At 40.8% G+C, this 18,641-nt stretch overlaps 1 protein-coding gene across 2 annotated transcripts in view; it reads right to left on the reverse strand.

The window, feature by feature from the left end:
* The window catches only part of ARHGAP20 (Rho GTPase activating protein 20), a 58,047-nt gene that overhangs the window by 15,022 nt on the left and 24,384 nt on the right, over positions 1-18,641 (reverse strand). For both annotated transcript variants that reach the window (XM_066313029.1, XM_066313030.1), the window contains exons 3-8: positions 15,449-15,619; positions 10,218-10,367; positions 8,328-8,369; positions 7,486-7,570; positions 4,709-4,786; positions 1,157-1,223 (exon numbers count right to left, since the gene is read on the reverse strand). In XM_066313029.1, the coding sequence (XP_066169126.1) occupies positions 1,157-1,223; positions 4,709-4,786; positions 7,486-7,570; positions 8,328-8,369; positions 10,218-10,367; positions 15,449-15,619 (593 nt within the window). The remainder of the gene's footprint in view (positions 1-1,156; positions 1,224-4,708; positions 4,787-7,485; positions 7,571-8,327; positions 8,370-10,217; positions 10,368-15,448; positions 15,620-18,641) is intronic.

Raw genomic sequence — 18,641 nt, forward strand, 5'->3', positions numbered from 1 at the left:
CTATGGCACAGTCAAATTCTGCTTCTGATGTGCACCTATGATAAATGTTTGGCTTATCTAATAAACCTTTGCATAAATATCAAGAACAGCATCACTTTCATGTCAGATTCTTCTTTTCCAAGGATTGCAACTTGAATTTGCAGTGAGAGTCAGTCAATTAGAAAAGCCTTTCCCATTTCTGAATTCTCTGGTTCTATGTTTAAAGCCATGGATGTGATTTGATCTGAAGAAGATACACAATAATGGTCAGAACCCCAGAGCTGGGTAGTTTCAAGGGCAAAACAGTTTGCACTCTCTATAAGGTGCACCAGTTAGACATTTTATGAATATTAATTCATAAGTTGTCTGACTCCAGTGAAGCATTTGTAGCTAATGCTGGTTTGAGAAGGAATGCTAAGACTTACTGGGATTAGATTTGCAGGAGAAAAAAACCAGAAAATCCACAAGTTTTTCTTGTTCTAATCCTCTGCAAACTCATACAGCACAAGTAATAATACTGGGCTTCTACAAGGAAATGTTCTTACTAATGGAAAGGGATTTGCTCTTAGTGAATCACGGGCCAAAATCAAATCACTCCATCCAATCACTTCTGAGATTTGTGTTGATTCCTGGTCCTGAAATGTTTTGAAAAGCATTTTAGAAAGTTAATAAGCACTAATTTGCTCCTAATCCGAGGGGAGCTGTCAACGAGAATGAGAAACACAGGATTGGAAAGGACCCCTTGAATCAGTTGAGTTGTGGAAGGAAAGATCATTTCTCAAAACTCTGCTGAGTTTTGCTGAGGAGGGGAGTAAACAAGGCTATGGAGGTGTAGGAAGAAATATGGGAAAGCTGGACAACCTCCAGAAGAGGAGGTGACTGGAGAGGCCAACTCTGCAGAAACACTGGGGCTCGTGCAGCAAAACCGGGGCAGAAATAAATGAACTTCTTCAACCTCTTAGTGATGACGCAAGCAGACAACTGCTCTTCAAAACAAAGGATCAGCATTTCGCTAACTTCCCAGATAGGCAAACTTGCATGACAGGGAAGTAAGAGAAAACACAGGAAAAACAAAATAAAAGAGGAAACTGAATTTCAGTGTTCTCTCTATTTCTTGCTTCCTACAGCAGTAGTAACTGAGTGAATATTGAAAAACAAAACAATGTCAACAACTTACCAATAAGAGGGTAAGGAGCATGTTCTCTTCCTGAAATCACCCATAGCTTGTAGTCTTTTTCTGAGCCCTTTAAAACCAAAATTAAGAATCAGTTTGTCAGCCATTAAGGACAGGTGCTCACATAAAGTTTCTCACATTGTAACTGCAGGGTCAAAGGAATCCCCTTTACTTTTGCAATGCCCAAATCTGCCACCAGTAAAATTCCTGCAGTGTCTTTCATGTGCAATGTGGTTTATGCGAACTGGGTTCAGCTCTGAGCAGTGAGAGGTGCTGGAGCCCATCATTTCTGAAGAAAAAGGGGAAGATTTGCCCCTAGCTCTTTCCCTCAGACTGGAGTGCCTCCTGGCAGCAGAGGGATGGATGTCAGAGCCCACTTCACTACTCTGCCCCATCCTCTAACCCAGCTTTTACACATGCCTAACAGGAGGAGCTCAGGCTGGTGAGCCAACAGCATCCTGTGACTGACACTGTGTCTCTGACACACTGGAGCAAAGGGCAGGAGCACTTTCACCTGAGACCTGAGCCCATCCCAATAATGCCAAGGCAAGGATGGCAGCCCCAGGCTCCTGGCATTCAATGCTGACCCAAAATCTCATTGTAGGGCCGCTGCCAGCCTTTTTGTGCAGCTCTTATGTGTGGAAGGGCTTGGGACTGCCTGTATGGTGTTTTAAGACTACTGAGCTCTCTTTAGAGTGTACAGCAGAGAGGATAAATTTACATTAAAAGAGATAATTTTTAAAAGACTGGGGAATGTGATCCTTTTTGGGAAAAGCTGTGAAAACCTCTGATTTAAATCAAATCAAATTAAAGCGAATTCTAAATATTGCCTTTAGCATAAATGTACAAAAGAAAATAGAAAGTGGATAAATACACTGCAAAAGTGATCTATTTTACCTTAAATCTCTTTTCATTGACACTACTAAATTAGGATAGTTAAAATCTAAAAGTTCTCTGGCTATAAAAAGTGATAAATACCTCGGGACAGCATTTATTTAGATCCAAAGTTAATTCCTACCTCCTTTTAAACAGACTTGCCTACTATCCTGCCTTTTCTGGACCTTCACCCAGTGTTCCTCAGGCTTTTGAGATTCTTCCTACTTGCTGTATGCACCTGATGTAATGCTGATACACCCAGTGAAGCCTTTGCAGTTTGCTCTCTGACTGCCAGAGCTTTCTGGCCCATATTAGCACTGCTGTTAAATCAGCTAGCAGGGGGCAGAAGGAAAATAAATAGGCTTTGGAGACATCTCTGATGCCTCGGGGCAAGCAGCCAGGAACAAATAAATACAGCTGAAGAGCACAAGAAAGGGTATTTGCTTTTCCTTTCACATACATATATGAAAGGGTTCGTTGCTGTGAAGGGGAAGCAGGGGAAGGGAAGAGCCAGTAAGCGTGGTTCCAGGAGGCAGGCTGCTCATCCCCGACTGCAAATGCTGTCCTTTATGGCTTTATGAGGCCATTTGTCAGGATAAATGTGACTGTCCCAGAAAAGTCAGCAAGTGTACTTACAAAGCTGGGAAACCCAAGGCCCTTCCTTCTGCCCCACTTGATAACTTGGAACAGATGATCAATGCCATTTTGCACAAGCTAGCTGCCATTTTATCAGAGAAACCACAGAGGAAAAAAACCTGATGTGTTAAACCAGACTGAACTCAGCCAAAGTAATAGCCCCATTAATCACTCAATATGTGAAATGTAGTTTTTGTAATTGCCATTGAAAAGTCATTGAGCTCCTTTCAAGTGGTTCTCTGTGGATAGAAATAAAAAAATCCTTGATACAGTGTGTATCAAGGCAGAGCTTCCTTACAGCCAGAACAATCCTACCAGGGGGCTGGGTGTTTGATTGATATGCAGGCTACAGCTTAATTTATTTAGCTTGTTTGATTTTATTGCTAATCTTATGATATGCCTCTAATGAAAAAAAGGCTTTCTGCTATAAAGAAGCAGTGAAAAAATGTAGTATATTACTTGGGCGAATAATTCTGCAGGCAAGATTTTACATCTTTCAGATGGCTTTCATTCTTCTTCCACTTGAAATAAAAATGTAAAGAGGAGGAAAAGGTTGATTGTGATACATACAAAAGAACACAATGCTGAAACCCAACCAGCTCCTTCTCTTGCTAATCTCAAACAAAGTATTCTCGTTAAATACTACCATTTTCCTGGTTTTTTTCTGTACACAAAGTGAGGAAGCGCAAATGACACCCACAAAATGGGTAAAAATGAAGCACATCACAACAAAGACTTGCAGTTGTAATTGCACTTAGTCTCCCGATTTTTGGTGCAGACTAGGGGAGACAGTCTGCAATTAAAATCCTAATTTTAATTCACCTTTTATCCTTTTCACCTTGCAATCACTCTATCAACTCCAGAGATTCCTTAGTTAAATGGATTACTGGATGCTGAGCCAGGGCCCCAGCCCTGGTGTAAATGAGATGCCTGAGCCATAACAAGTTGGGTAGAGACAAATTGCTGTGCCTGGGAAATGCCAAGCTAGCAGAATAGACTCCTGCATTAAAAGCATATATAAATTAGTGAAAATGGATGCTGGGGAAGGCAAACGCTGAGGTTACTCCAGCTTTTGCTGTGAGTCTCCATAAGCCCCAGGGAAGCATAACAGTGGCATTTTGCTCATCGTATTTGACTCTTCACACTCAGGGCTGTGGTAAGGAAAGACTTGTCAGATTCCATGCAATGAGATCAACATATGCATCATGAGTAAAACATTTTATAAAATCCTGTTACTCGAACAGCAAGCTGTTAGACCAGCTAAAAAGCTGTCATCCAGGAGCTTCTACATGATCACTAGTTTTGGTTGGAGCCATGGCGTGAAACACAGCGAGAGAGCCAGAATTCTTGTCCCTGGCACTGATCCTCTACTACACCTGAGGCACTACCTAGTCTGGTTTAGGGCAAAGGAAGCCAGTTAAGGCAGTACTTGATCTAGCAGGGATCATTACATCTGTCTGGTACACTACCCTGCATCATCATAAGTTCTGTAAAAGCCTTTTTCCAACACAGTTTCAGGACACTGTTTAAATTGGGCGCATTCCGATTCCACTTAGTTACATTCGTATCTCACATAACTCCAAAGGTCCACAGATTTTAGAGTACTTGACTGGCACACTTGAGAGCAGTGCAATCTGACAACACAGCTGATCATGCATGCTTGCACACTTTGAAACCAATTAACAGGCAGGCCAGCAGGCTTCTCGTTCACACTAAAGCATGCCAAAGGAGCTCTATCAAACTCTCACTTCTTGTGTCAAGATATCTCCTCTTAGACACCAGCAAAAGAGATTTAAAAGCAACCTGAAACATGACTGATCCCTTACAGGGATGAGAGGCTTGCTCGCAACTTTTAAGGCAGTTGATAATCTCTGGAGGTCTATATGTTAACAAGGCACTTCTGCTGCATTTCAACAACTCTGAACTACTCTGTTAAAGGATTTAATTAATGGTCATTTTCTAGAACTTGGAAAAAGTGCACAGGAAGATCTGATTGTTAAAAGTAACTACAAAGACTCATTAAAAACTGATGCAAGGACTTACATTAATTCCCAGCTGCTGCAGGGCCATCAGAATTACATCATTTGCTGTATCAACATTGGTTACACTTAGAGTTTTTGACTGTGAACAGAGTAAAGAAGAAGGGGAAAATGACATTAAAAGTTTGGATTTGCAAAGAGTATCTGAAGTGCAGTAGCTCTGCATAATTCATTGTTAGAGAAAATTAGAATATCCTGTAAAAATTTTACTTGATAAATAAATTATACTACATAGATAAAGGTCCAACTGAGACCAAGGTTTGACTCCTCTGCTTTGTCACATACTTTCTGTATTTGATTCCTGCCTCCCCAACAGCTCCATCAGAAGAGAGACTATTACAATTACTGGGGACATGACTACCACATTAAAATATGCACGAAGTCAGAACCAGCAGCTGCACTTTTAGACTCTGCATAAGGGAGACATAATGGTTTGATTAATTTAAAAGCATGGAAGTGTCCTTTGAAAAATGAAACATTTCAGGGAGTTCTGTTCAATGAAATATCAATTGTTAATTTCTGTCCTTTTCAACTGAAGATCTCAGTGGTAAGAAAGTGTTGTACACAGGCTGTTCATCCCCATAACCTTTCCCACATTCTATATAGATTTCTCAAAGCTAGATTTGGCTTAGTATCAGAAGCACTTCCTCTTGGTAATGTTCCATCCATTTAAAACACGACCTTTCCAGCATTCTCCAGAATCTGCTGATAGGAGCATGGAGCATGGAAAAAGCATGGAACGGCAGAGACCCCACTTTCTAACCAGCTATGGTGACCAGCACAAAGTGCCAAGTTTTGTGTCAGCCAAAGTGCCACTTTCCAGAGGCAGTCTTTCCAGAGTGAGATTCCAGCACCAGTGCAGCTCCTGTACTGCTGGGCAGTGCTGTGTAGCTCAGCTCCATGGGTTGTTCCAGTGCTTGCAGCACCCAGCCCCGCTGGCCTCGCTTCCCAGCCACCTCCCACACGCCAAGCACAGCTCACTGAGCCCCTGTTAGGGCTGGCTTGGCTCTGCCTCCAGGACTGCACAGCTTGTGGATTGCAGCTGGTTCACAGCCAGACTAAAGCCTTGGCAAGACAAAGGCAATCCCACTGCAACAGACCACCCAGGCCCACCCGATGCCCCAAAGAAGGGAAGGTAGCAGAGCTGGGACGTGGATGTTTACTGCCAGTCTCAAGATAGTGTGCAACACCCTGACACCTTGTGTAGCATGTCATTTTTATGCTGGCCATAAGATGTTCAGGTGAAACAAACCCCTGACATTTTGCATTTATAAAAGATCTGAGCTGTACCTTTGTGTAAGACCCTGACAGTAACAAGCTGCCATGGCAATGAAAGGAAAGTTGTGAGAATACTGTGTAGCTTGCTTCAGGACAGATCTGAACGTTCATACCATAAAAAATTTAACATTTGCCTGAAGCAATGACATCTGGCTCCCAGGAGTAGGTCAGCACATTTGCATAGGTTTTGCTCTTGGCTAGAATATAGTTTGTGCCTTGTGTTCAGCCTTCCCTACTGTCCAAAAATGAAATAACTCTAAGGCATCTCCAGCTGCTGGAGCACAGGAACCACAGCACCATAAGAACTACGTGCATCACAAAATTTCCATCTGCTCCTCCTCTGTTTTATTACTGATAATATCTAGACTACCATGTGTCATTCCTAGGACTGTCATTATAAGAGACCATATATGGCACAAGAGCTAATTATAGCTAAAAAAAAAAAGACACTGCAGAAAGCCCCAACAAACCCCAGTACAAGACTGCAACACCTGAGTGCATGTATGATTTATAGACTTTTACACCTGAGCAGACCTTGATCTGCAGTCCTGGACTTGAACTGTCACAACAATTAGCACTGCTTATTACCTCTTGTCTTAGCAACCTGGCAGTTCTATCATTGTTTACCTTAATAATGATTTTCTATGGAAAAAAAAAAAGAAAAAGGCAGACTGCTTTATGCTTACATTTATGCAAATATAGAATTCTAAGCGGAGTGTCATTGTTGGGCAAAGATTTACAGTGAAATCTAACTTTCGTGAAAATTTCTTATGCCCTTGCCCATGCTCCTGAGGATTCTGAGCATGAAATACAGACGTCACAAGCACAGTTAGACAGAAAAGATAAAAAGCAGAGGAAGAATGGATTGATTATCACTGAATATTAGGGTATCTCTATGGAACTGAATACGTACAAGAATTTAGCTTAAATTGGTTAAAAATTATATGGTAAAAAAGGTAAAAATCATGCTACGGATGACCTTCCTTTACCATATACTCTTTGCCTATAAATTCACCAACATCAATTATTCGATAATTAACATGCTTAAGGCAATTTCAGGGTGTTCTTATATACTGCTTTACAGACTTAAGATCATTATAAACAATAAAACAACTGCAACTTTGCAGAAGTTATGAAGGCAGTTGTGGGGTTAGATAAGTTTTACAAGCCAAAAAAAAAAAAAAGGGAACTGAGATTTCTGGAGATGCTTATGCATAAATCCTGCTAGAGGTGTTTCTTGGGACTTCATAATGTACAGGCTTTAGTTCATGTGCCAGAACCAGTATTTCTTACCAAGTACCCTGCCTTTAAAATGGAAATAATGTATTAAAGACAGAGCAAACATTTCAGGGCTGTCTATGCCAAGCCTTTTCAAGGGGTTGAATCCTCAGAGGAGACTTAGAGGAGACTAAAGGAAACCTCTTGATATCCAAAGGATTTGCAGGTGAATAGCACTCATAAGTGACGTGGATTTAGGCCCCTGTTTAGCTCAAGAACACTTACGTATGCACATGCTCCCACATCCTTTGCAATTATCGTCAGAGGAATGCTTTTAGGATTGTCCTTCTCCTTCTCTTCTCTTATTCGACTGACAAAGCAAGTAAAAAACAAGGAAATTTTTAATATTGCATACATAAATAGCAAGACATAGATTTATACAGCAATCAAGCAGTAACTTGGTAAGAAGGAGATTGTTTGCAGATGTACTGCAGTGGAAAGATCTCTGAGGACAAGAAAGCATCCAGCAGCATCTGGAAGGGCCCCTAGTAATGCCCTCTTGTACTGAAGTTCATCGCAGAAAACACAGTAAGCAGCAGAGAAAGAGAATAGAAAAATATCAAGCTAAAACTACTCATCACTGTGATGCCTTAGTCTGCACTACAGACTCCTACTGGAATCAGTTACATCAGTACAGACTACCCAAAGAACTGAACAGGAGAACGGTGAACTGGAAATCATCCCAGCAAGGATGATTTGAACAACCCAGGTACTCTGGGTTGTGTCTTTACCTGAAGAATCAGGTAAAAAACACAAGCTTCAACCAGAAGAATTGAGTGATCAGAAAACAGAACCATCACTAGCAGTTTTCTGTCCAAACATTGAATGAAATAAGACAGCTCTCTTTATGCAAACCCTCCCACCTTACCCTCCAGCTTTGGACATGTTTCTTCAGAACAAAATACAGCCAGCCCTGAGCAGCAGACAGGTTTAGAGCAGAGGTTTCTGAGCTAGGCTTGCCTGAATGCTACCACTATGGAAAGAGCTCCAGGCTCTACTCGAATCATGGTGGCAGAGGGTCTCGCTGCTGTGTTGGGAAGGAACAATGTGTTGATATAATGAAGTACCTTTGCAAGAAAGATAGCCATGTTTCCTTTTGTTCTGCAGACCTGAAAGAATTAAAACAGGACAAATCAACCATCATTCTAATACCAAAATAGTCCTTCCACAAACCACAATGGAGTGGACTGTTTCTTGGCTGCATTTTCATAAATATCTACAAAAATTAAAAGGTTTATCCAGATTTTAATGAGAAGTCTGCTTGCCTGCAAAGTCAACTGAAAAGCCTGTCAGGGAGATCAAAAGCCCCAGTTACCAGTTTTTGTCACAGAAGGTAAAGCTTCACCAGTGAATTTGGTAGAAATGTGTTGAGTTCTTAAAGCAATGTCCAAATAGAAGAGGAGGGCACTTTAAAAAAAGAGCTTAATTCAAAAGTTGAAAGGCATTTCCTCAGGTACACATATTTCTTTCCTCTTTCACAATTCCAATTATCTTTTTATTTATTATTTGTTTTATTAGCACATCACAAAATACATGTAAGCCCACTGTAGTTAGTAGGGTTTAACTTTGGACATTTTGAGGCTTATCTCATTTATCTTTATCTTGTGTATATTTGGAAGGATACAAAACTGTCCAGTACAACATAGCTAATAATGTGACAGTTCAAAGAATCTAACCTAATTTTGCTTCAACTTTCTTGATTTAAATCCTGTCCCAGATCTAACTGCTATTCCCACTGCTCTTTCTGCAAATCAAGCTTTTCAAATTTCCACAGGAGGCATTTAGGGAATCATAAACCTACTCAGTGATGCTGCAAGGGAAATGCACTTCATAAATGTTACGAATATGATTCTGATTTGGTTGTTTCAGTTCTGCTGAACAGACATCTATGCACTCATACATGGCCTTTGAGATTTTTCTATGTACCTCCAGACATCAAATAATTTCACTTCTGTAAAATCTCTGGCTCTTTTTGACTGAAACCATTGCTTTCCTATTCAACTACTTTCAGTTATCTGTAAAGAATCGCATACCGTCTTTAGATCAAAGCTCCTGTTTATTGGCAAGATTTCAATTAAAAATCAACAAAAAATTTAATCTCTGTTGCAGGACTTTTAAGTATAAAAAACATAAACAGCACAACCAGCTCAAGAGAGTGCAGTTTGTAGACAACATTGTCCTCAGGTACACACAATGGGACACAGAAATTAAGCCAGATACTTCAGCTTTTGTTCTGTGTTGATAAAGAAGAAAATGCCTTTTCTAAGACTCAGGCAAATTAATGTGGCTAAGCAGCTGGCATTTCAGGGGGATGGTGCCCTCCCTCATCCAAAGTGACGAAAGAGCCCTCCTGCTGAGACTAAAATTATCCTAATCACTGAAATTACCTCTACAGTCCTTATGTGTCTTACAGTCAATGCTGCAAAGACAGACCAAATTTTTTTCTCTCTATTAAAATTCAGAGATTCTGCTTTAAGAGGGATTTTGACATTTTCTCTGGCAGAATTCAATTGAAAAGAAAAATAGGACAAGGTCAGTATTTCACTGTATGTTTCTTGCTACTTCCAACACATGGCTTTCTGTTTAAAACTGTCTTACGAGAGCGTCTTTGATCCTTTCATAAGCTTGGCTGTTTAATATTTGTAGTTCATCTTATTAATTAGCCAAGGTGTTTGTCAAATTACACAAAACCCAGGTAATTTCCACTGAGCAAGTCTGCAGCACAGAAAGTGCTTTACCAAATCACATATTTTCTCAATTTTAAAAATTATAAGCAAGATGGAAAATGAGATGTGTGGGGCAACTTGCTCTGAGCACAAGGAACTTGTTAAAGAATCAGCAAGTTCCTGCTCCTCACATTCACTGGTGCTGAAATTAATCTATGATAGTCTCATTATCTGTCAGCCTAGAAACATTTAGGTAACTTCTTGTTAAATAAAACACATCTCAATTCTTACCTGAAATTTGCCACACAGTTTGTGGTGGGCCAGCCCAAAACGAAGGACCGGTCTGGGTCTGTGCTGCCTTCACAGACTTCTTCTGTACAAAATGCTGTCCACATCTCACAGAGACGGGCTTGGCACTTCAGCTTGAAATGAGAGTGTGACCTGCAGGTGGAAATTCACAGGTGTGTCACACACACGAAAACACAGAAGACAGATTTAACAACTAGAGGGTTTTTTTTCCTTCAAGCACACATGAGGCTTGCAACTGGAACTGATGGAAGAAGCAATTCTGCTTCAGTTAAAGAAAATGTTTTATTGTTTGCCTTAAAAAAACATACCAATTTTTCATTTAAATGGGCTCAACAAATCTCTTGTTTGAGGGATAAACAGATTGCTTGTGGCATCCCTGGACATCCCCCTTCTTGGGGGAAAGCTGTCCATGTCTAGAGTTGCCCTCCAAATCTTGCTATGAGGCAAAGGTTGCCAGTTGTTTTTAACTCTCCTTTCAATGACTTTAAAGCCATTGAGGAATTCACAATACAGTTCTATTGCTTAGTCTCAGGGTCAAAAATGATGATGAGTTTAAGTAATGATAACTAGGCCAGAGCAAATGAAGCAAACCTGAAGAAAAAACAAAGAGAAAATTGCCATCTGTGTTAACTACAGCACAGGTCACCACACAGCCTTCACAAACTTTCTATATGGTAACTTTAGGACCACATCACTTGGAGAATGAGCCAAGACCTTGCACATTCTCAAAATATTTACCCATCTACAAGGAAGATACATAATCTTCCCAATTTTAAAAACAATTTTAAAATAGGACATAGGTCCTTCCTATGTTTTTGCTACTAAACAATTGAGTAAAGATCAAATTTACAGAATTACACATTTTAACTTCAACACTTTTCTTTTGATAGATTTCTCTTTATAAGTGTCTTTCCTTTGTAGGATTGGTGAGTACTAGTGCTACATGGGATACAAGTGAAAACAAAGTCAATCCAGTTCTGTAGCAATGCTCAGCCACTCACTTCAAGCCTTGTAGAACTACCTCAGCTATGGCTCTCCTGGGCCAGCAGGGAAATGCTGGAAGAAAAGATCTGCCCCCTGAAACCAAGAGCATGTCAGCTCACCACCACGTTGCAGATGTGGATGGGGACAGTGCTGGGCACCATGGTGATTAGTGCTCTGTAAATAAATCTGCCAGGTAAGCAGCTTCTTAGAGCTTTGGTACACTTGGACTGCTTTCTCTGAGATTAGCCTCATCTATAGGGTATTTGATTTGGGACAGACTGAACTAATACAGACTGAACTAAGAGTCTGGAACATGAAAGCACTTGAACCTTGTGGCTTTAAAGAGGACATAGATGAACCTGGCTGGTCTGAGTTTTCCAGTTGACATTGTGCTGACAGATGTGGTGGGATAGTGCAGCACATTCAGAGGAAGGTTAAGAAAGAATCATCAGTACACATCAAACCTAAGGCTATGGTGTTCCCTGATCAGCTGAACATTTCACTTCCTTTATTACATTTTGCAACCAAATTGAAGAGAAAGAAGAGGAGCATATTTCAACATGCTTGTTAGCAAATCAGTTTAGAATGTAACAAGTAAGGTCTGTCAAGAACACAGAAATAACTGTATTCTGACCAACCACAGAATGAACTGGAAAATACAGATTTACAAAAAAACCAGCAATGAATTCTAATGCAGATGTTAATAGGTGGATATCTGGTCTCACTCCACCAAATCAGTCTATTGACCCTCTGTTTTCACCTCAACTTCTTTTTGCCATTACCTAGTACACTGAACACTCTATATGCTGGTTCATTTTTTAAATATTTACAGTCCATAAATCCTGCCAGTAGCAGGTGTCAGCAGGGTGTTGGCAGAGACACAAAGATGTTCTCCAGTCTATATTCTTACCATGTTTGCCATGCCCAGTCACAGCTTTCAGCTATTATCAGTATTCAAGTGGCCTGGTTTCCAGAGGTGCTGAAACAGTAGCTGTCATTAACATCTAAAGAGCCCCAAGTATAATTTTATCCCTATCTGCCATGGCCTTTGTGCAATCCATGGCTTCTCAGCATTTGTGAAACGTGGGTCTTCTATTAAAATGCCAAAGCATTACCTTTAGAAATGAACATACTGCTGACTAAGGAAGAAGCATGACAGAACATTTTAAAAAAGCATACAGTAACAATCTAATGAGAATTGTTTATTTTTTAAGGAAGTCCCCTAGCAAATGTCACTGTAAATATCAGGCAGATCCCAAATCGACTGAAATCAACAGAAGAATCATGAAGACCAATGCTGCAGATATTGACATACCCCAAGTTATGCCACCTCTGCAGAGTACACACAGTTCCTTTTGCTTACAACTGGATACCTTGCACCCAATAACAGATGGAAGATTAATTTCTCTCTAGAATTGCTAATCTCCTTAACTGAACCCTCTGACAAAAGCATTTATGTATATACTGTGAGATTGCTACCATAATTCCATGTATGCACTCAGCCATTAATTTCTAGGTCCAGCCACTTTGGGAAAATACCCTTAAAAGGCACATGTATGTAAGCAGGCGCACATCACAGAGGAGGAAAAGGAAACCATTTCTCTGTGTCTCCCACACAAAAACTTACGTGAGACATCTTCATCATTGAGCTCACAGATCCTTGAAATATTTACTTTGCCAAATAAAAACATACACTCTCTGTAAGAAATCTAATCAATATATTTTAAAAAAAGTATAACAATTTACATACTTAACTTTGGTTTAGTTAGAAAAACTCTTGCAATAAATACATTTGTGACTTAACCCTCACAATAAAGGTAGTGAAGGACAGGGCAGCAGAGGAGCGCAGCATGTGAGTATCATTCTTATTTTTTATAAACTGGTATAATGCATCATAGGAAACTACAGGAGTTTGTATTTCAGAAACTACGAGAAAGTACCAAAAAACGAACCCACGGACCCCTTGTCCAGAGTCATATAGAGACCAGTTACCCCTCACAAATTCCAACAAGAGCAATGCCAATTTGTTGCCTTTAAGCAGGAGCTCAGTGCTGTAGAAGCAGTTTACTCAGCAAGCTCGGAGGACACAAGATACTTGTTCTCTTTAAGAAAAACTTGTACCCATTTGCTGGTCATACAAAGCCTGATTGTACATGAGCTCCATTTGTTCAGTGACTGGTCACCTGCAGCTGAGCTCACACCCGCATGGGGCCCAGTGGGACCAAAGATACCTTAGCAGTTCATGTGCCCCAAGCTGAAAAATTACTTAAGACAGAATTATCCACAAGGAATAACTCTGAAGTTAAGTCAGATTCAACTGTATCATTAATTAATTCTGTTCTAGTCTTACTGCTTTGACTTTGTACCAGCTATTAAAAAGTCAATAGCAATCAAGAGTCACGGCCAAATAGCAATACACACACTCGGGTTTTCCTTCTAGGAATCAGCATTGGCATTTTAGTGTGAGACAGCTTTAAAAATGCTGATTTTTAAGTAGTATTCATTAGTGACAGCTCTGATGCTTTAATTGCTGACAGGGCAGCTGTGGAGAGAACATCCCAATTAGTTCTTCAAAATACATGAAGTAAAATCACTCAAAATACTATTTTTACCATTTCTAGCAAAGACTTGCTCCCCCCACCCCTTTTCCACATGCAAAAGCACAAATTGTTCTCTTCCACCTTTTTTAAACATTGTATCTCCTCACCACATTAAATCACACGCTACAGGAGCTGTTATTACTCCCTGGGGACCAGATTTTTGTGTGGTTACACCAACTAGTGCTTTCCTATGCATATAGTCCCACTGAGATCCAGCCAAACCTGCAGAAATCTGCAGCTCAGCCCAGGGCTGTAACACAGGTTGTGCTCAGCAGGCTGACCAGGGAGGGGGGGCTTTATCCCTCCTGACTGTACTCTTCTACAATTTAGGAGCTAAGCCAGTGGACAGACAGAGAATCCCCCAAGAGCAGGACTCCCCTCATCCACGATCAATGCTATTTCAGCACAGGGGAGTTTGCCACAGTAAGGAGCTGGTTTTGCCTCAGTGACTGTAAGGGGAACCCAGAAACCTATGTAAGTTGCAAGTATTTCATTTTACAGCTGAAATTAGGTGAGATGAGCTCTACCCTAAACCAGCAACAAACAAAAATCAATACAGTAACAATGCTGTTACTGCTAGTGCTGGTAGAATACCAAGATTTCCCCTAAATATCCTTATGTTCTCCACCCACCCATAGCAGAACATGTCTTGTGTAAAATATCCTCTGTGTTGTCACACCACATCAAGTGAGGGAGTTCAGCTGGGGGGGTTATATTTACTATGTGTGATTCAAGCAGACACAGCTCGGATTTCTACAGAAAACACAGATTTCTTCTGGCTTTTCCCAGAAGCCTCTGAAACAATTGCTTAAGCAAAACGACACATGCAAAAGCCCAGGATTCACACTGAGATCGTCCACCCTGTGAAACCACAACACAGTGCCTAACAGAGAGTGAAGCTACATCAAGATTTTTTATTATTATTTCTCCATAACCCATAACAAGTGAAAGCACCCTCTAAAATAGCCTTAAACCACAAATGCCGCATGAAGCTGGCATGCTAGACACAGCTTGTAAATGTGATTTAATTGTGAATGGTAGAGTGAATAATCAGAGCTCAACAGCAAGCCTGATTACACATGAACACTACCCAGACTGCTCAGCATGGCTTCCCCTTCCCCATGCTCCTTCTGGCACAGGACAACCTACAGAGACAGACATCGCAGTGCCGCCTGCAATCTCTACTTTTATACAGCTGCTCATCCCTGGTGTCTATCAAAGCAGCTTCTGGGTAAGGGTTAAAGCCTCTAATCCCTCCATAACACAACCACTGGTGTTATCCAAACCCCACAGGGCTGAAGATGACCTGTCTAAAACAAGAAGTTAAAGGTAGCACACTGGACATAGCTGAGCACCAATGAGTCTTCTGTGACACTGCACTCCCTAAGTGGAGAAGATGACAGAAAACAAGAAATGTACCAAAAAATATATGATACTTCCATAAAACGGTACATCCTGAAATTCCTCTATGGCTATGAGGTTTTCAAAGATCCCTGGGGAGGTCAGAATAAAACACTTGCTTACAATTTAGGAAACATTTGCTACTAAAGGCATTCTGGAAATCCATGCTATGTTCCACTGAAGAAAAGGTCTGCTCTGCAGGAGCAGTGTCTGAGGGGCCATACTTACTTGGACTTGGCAACAACCAGAAGGTCTGTGAAGAGGAAAAGGTGTCGCTCCTGGGTTTGCAGACTCGTCTTCAGCTGCACGTGGCCATCCAGGATGAACGTTCGGTTGTGGCATATGAAAGACTGCACAAGGGGCCATGCCTCTGGGCTGATAGGGGACAAGCAACCTTCCCTGCAAAAGGACATAAACAGAATAAAGGAAAGCAAATCAGCCACTTGCCTGTGAGTGAGAACCAGGCAGAGACTTCCCGTACCTGCTGCCAAAAAGTAATTTATTTGACCACATTTCAGTGAAAGATGAGCGGCACTTACAGGATAATTCAGCAGTCAGACTCTGATACAAAATCTGCTAGGGACAGTCCTCACTGAATTTTTACAGCTCAAGCTGTAAAAGCTGCAGCATTTAGCATGAGTAGCATTTAGCAAAGGACAATAACAGACACAATCCTTCCCATATAAAAACATTCATATTTGCTTCCCTTTGTATTAAGTCTATGAAATTAAAATATTTCATCTGCTGGAGGCCAAATATGCATGATGAACAGATAACTGCACACCCACCTTAATCAGAATAGGACTCATACTCAGGGTTAAAAGCCATTTATAGAAAATATTCAGAAACAATGACAAATATGTTACTGAACCTTGCTAGAGACACACCATGTACTAGATGCAACACAAGAAGGCTGCTCAGCCTTTCTCTCTCCCAGCACACAATCCACAAGCATTGAAATAAGCTCCAGCTCCAGGAGGTTGTGTGTTTGGTTGTGTGGCTGGAGCACAGCTCTGCTCATCTGAGGCTGCTGGGTAAATCCAACCCCAAGTCTGTGGGGGAAAGGAAATAGCAGGCTCTCTCCTAGGAGACAGTGATCTTTTCTACGGAGGTATTGAATAAGTTGCAGCCCAAGGTGGAGACATGATTCTCTCAAACTCTCCTGATCTAACTGTTCTACATAAAGCAGCTGAATAGTTACTGAAGCAGAAATAGATTTTCTCTAGCATGATGGTCAACTTACTCACCCGGACAAGATATCCCTACTTTCTGAGCCTTGCTGTAACAAATGAGTATTTATATGGAACCAAACCAAATGAATGCGAGGGTCTGAGATGAAAACCCTCTGTCTTTAGGGTTCCCTAGAAGGTAGTAGAAGGCCAGGCTCTCTCTTGGAAATCCAGAGGCATGGCCTCAAGTTCTCACACAAAGCTGAGAGAACTGAACCTGGGTCTCCTGGTGTATCTTAAATAATGAATTTCTGGATAAAATCCAGGAGCCATCATATCTTTACTCATAATTTTAAAATCCAACTTTTCAATTATTTGCTTTCCCAAGAGATGCCTCCAAGTGAACCATTTCCCTCTGGCAAAACAAATCAGTTCAATTTTTATTCAAATGTATGTACTTATTTTTTTCTTGTTAAAAAAATTAAGCTAACACTTATCAGGCAGGATCAGCTTGGCAAGGGCAAGCTGAAGGGAACAGCTTTGCAATTCCACTTTATTCCTGATCCCACTGGAATGGATGACAAACACCTAATGACTTTTCTGGGAGAAGAAATGGAGCTTATATGGTGAAAGACACAAAACAAACGGGGTGGAGGGGGGGATGAAAGAAAACAAGAGCAAGCACAGGAAACCTTCAAAGAAGCTCATAAACCTTGTACATCTCTTAAAGCCTGGATGACTCACGACCCTTCTCTCCTTGACACTTGTGGCTGGATTATGCAGAAAGTTATTTAGGAAATCCTGACAGCTGGGAGAGAAAGGATAAGCTCTAAGATTGGCCTACATTAGCAGGACACACTTTCACTGATGTATGAGGAGCTGGCGAGGATCTCTACCTGCTGGGAAGGGCCTCGGATTTGGCCTCGGATTCCCCTTTCTGGCTGGGCGTCTACAGTTTTTAAAAGAATTCCTGAATTATTTTGGTTTAATCTCTGTCTTAATCTTGTTTTTCATTGCCTACCCCTTCAGATAAGAGAGAAATAAGAGGAATGACTTTCAGAATGAATAACGCAAGCCTAAGTTATTTGATCATTCCTATGCAGAAGGGGTGTCCAGGAGCATGGAGGTTAAAGCAGAGGGAAGATATTTGGTCCAGCATAAAAGGGTTACACACTGTATGCCCAGTAGCAGAAGCCAGGAGAACAAGCACCTCTCCTACCCTGCCACTCCCATGGGACTAGAAATTGCCACCTCACCAGTTCATCAATGGGTGTTGGATAACTGGGACTCCATTTCATTAACACCCTAGCAGCACTTGGCAAAGAAACTTAAGCAGAATTCAGGAATGCTGATGAGTCCACCTCTGTGAAAACCATGCCTGGCCTTTACATCAAAGATGAAATCAGAGATATGCTCACCTGTACTTGAACCCAGTAACAATAGTTGTGAGGAAAACCTTTTCTGTGTCAACACTGCTGTAAGCATTCTTACAATCATAAGGTCTGGCTTTTATGTCTCCATAAAGGCAATTCTCTTTGATTATTCCTATTTGTACGCTTTCTACATCATAATTCACAAGCCCAGGAGCCTCTCAAATTAAACTAAGCAAAATCTTTGCCATGTTGGTACACAAGTGAACATGCAGTAAGGTTTAATAATGACAGCAGGGTCGAGCAAATTGAACCGTCTTTTGAGCCAGTGCCTTTCAAACATATCTGTCAGCTTAACTCTAATAAGCACTCTTACACACATATACTAATATTAGATCTTACCTGATAAGCTTTATTAAAAAAAAAATAAAAAAAGAAGTGCCAATGTTTTCTTCAAAGTGAAAAAAAATATCAAAGCCATTAATTTAGCCAGAATCTTCTAATGCCCCAGGAACAAGGAGGAAATTCATGTCAGCAGTGACAAAAATGTCTTTCGGAAATCAGGCTTTTGATCCTCCCCATTAATGTTCCTTTGTTACAAGACATGAATGAAACCCAAGTGTTGTTACATTGAAGAAAATGCAGACCAGCAATATCCTCAGGCATAGGGATTATATGGCAGAGGTATTTTTGCAGCTCAGTTTTTAATGGCTCAATGATTTTTCTGGACATTAGATGGGTCTAATTTTCAAAAAGTGCTAAGTATGTAAATACTGATTCTTTGAAAATTCCTTTCAATAAAATTAGGCAAAAGTCAGGTCAACATGATTTCTGATATAAATAAAAAATGGAAGTCAGTGATGTAGAGCTCTCTCTGCCTTT

The sequence above is a fragment of the Sylvia atricapilla genome, chromosome 2, assembly GCF_009819655.1.
Source record: "Sylvia atricapilla isolate bSylAtr1 chromosome 2, bSylAtr1.pri, whole genome shotgun sequence".
Lineage (NCBI taxonomy): Eukaryota > Metazoa > Chordata > Aves > Passeriformes > Sylviidae > Sylvia > Sylvia atricapilla.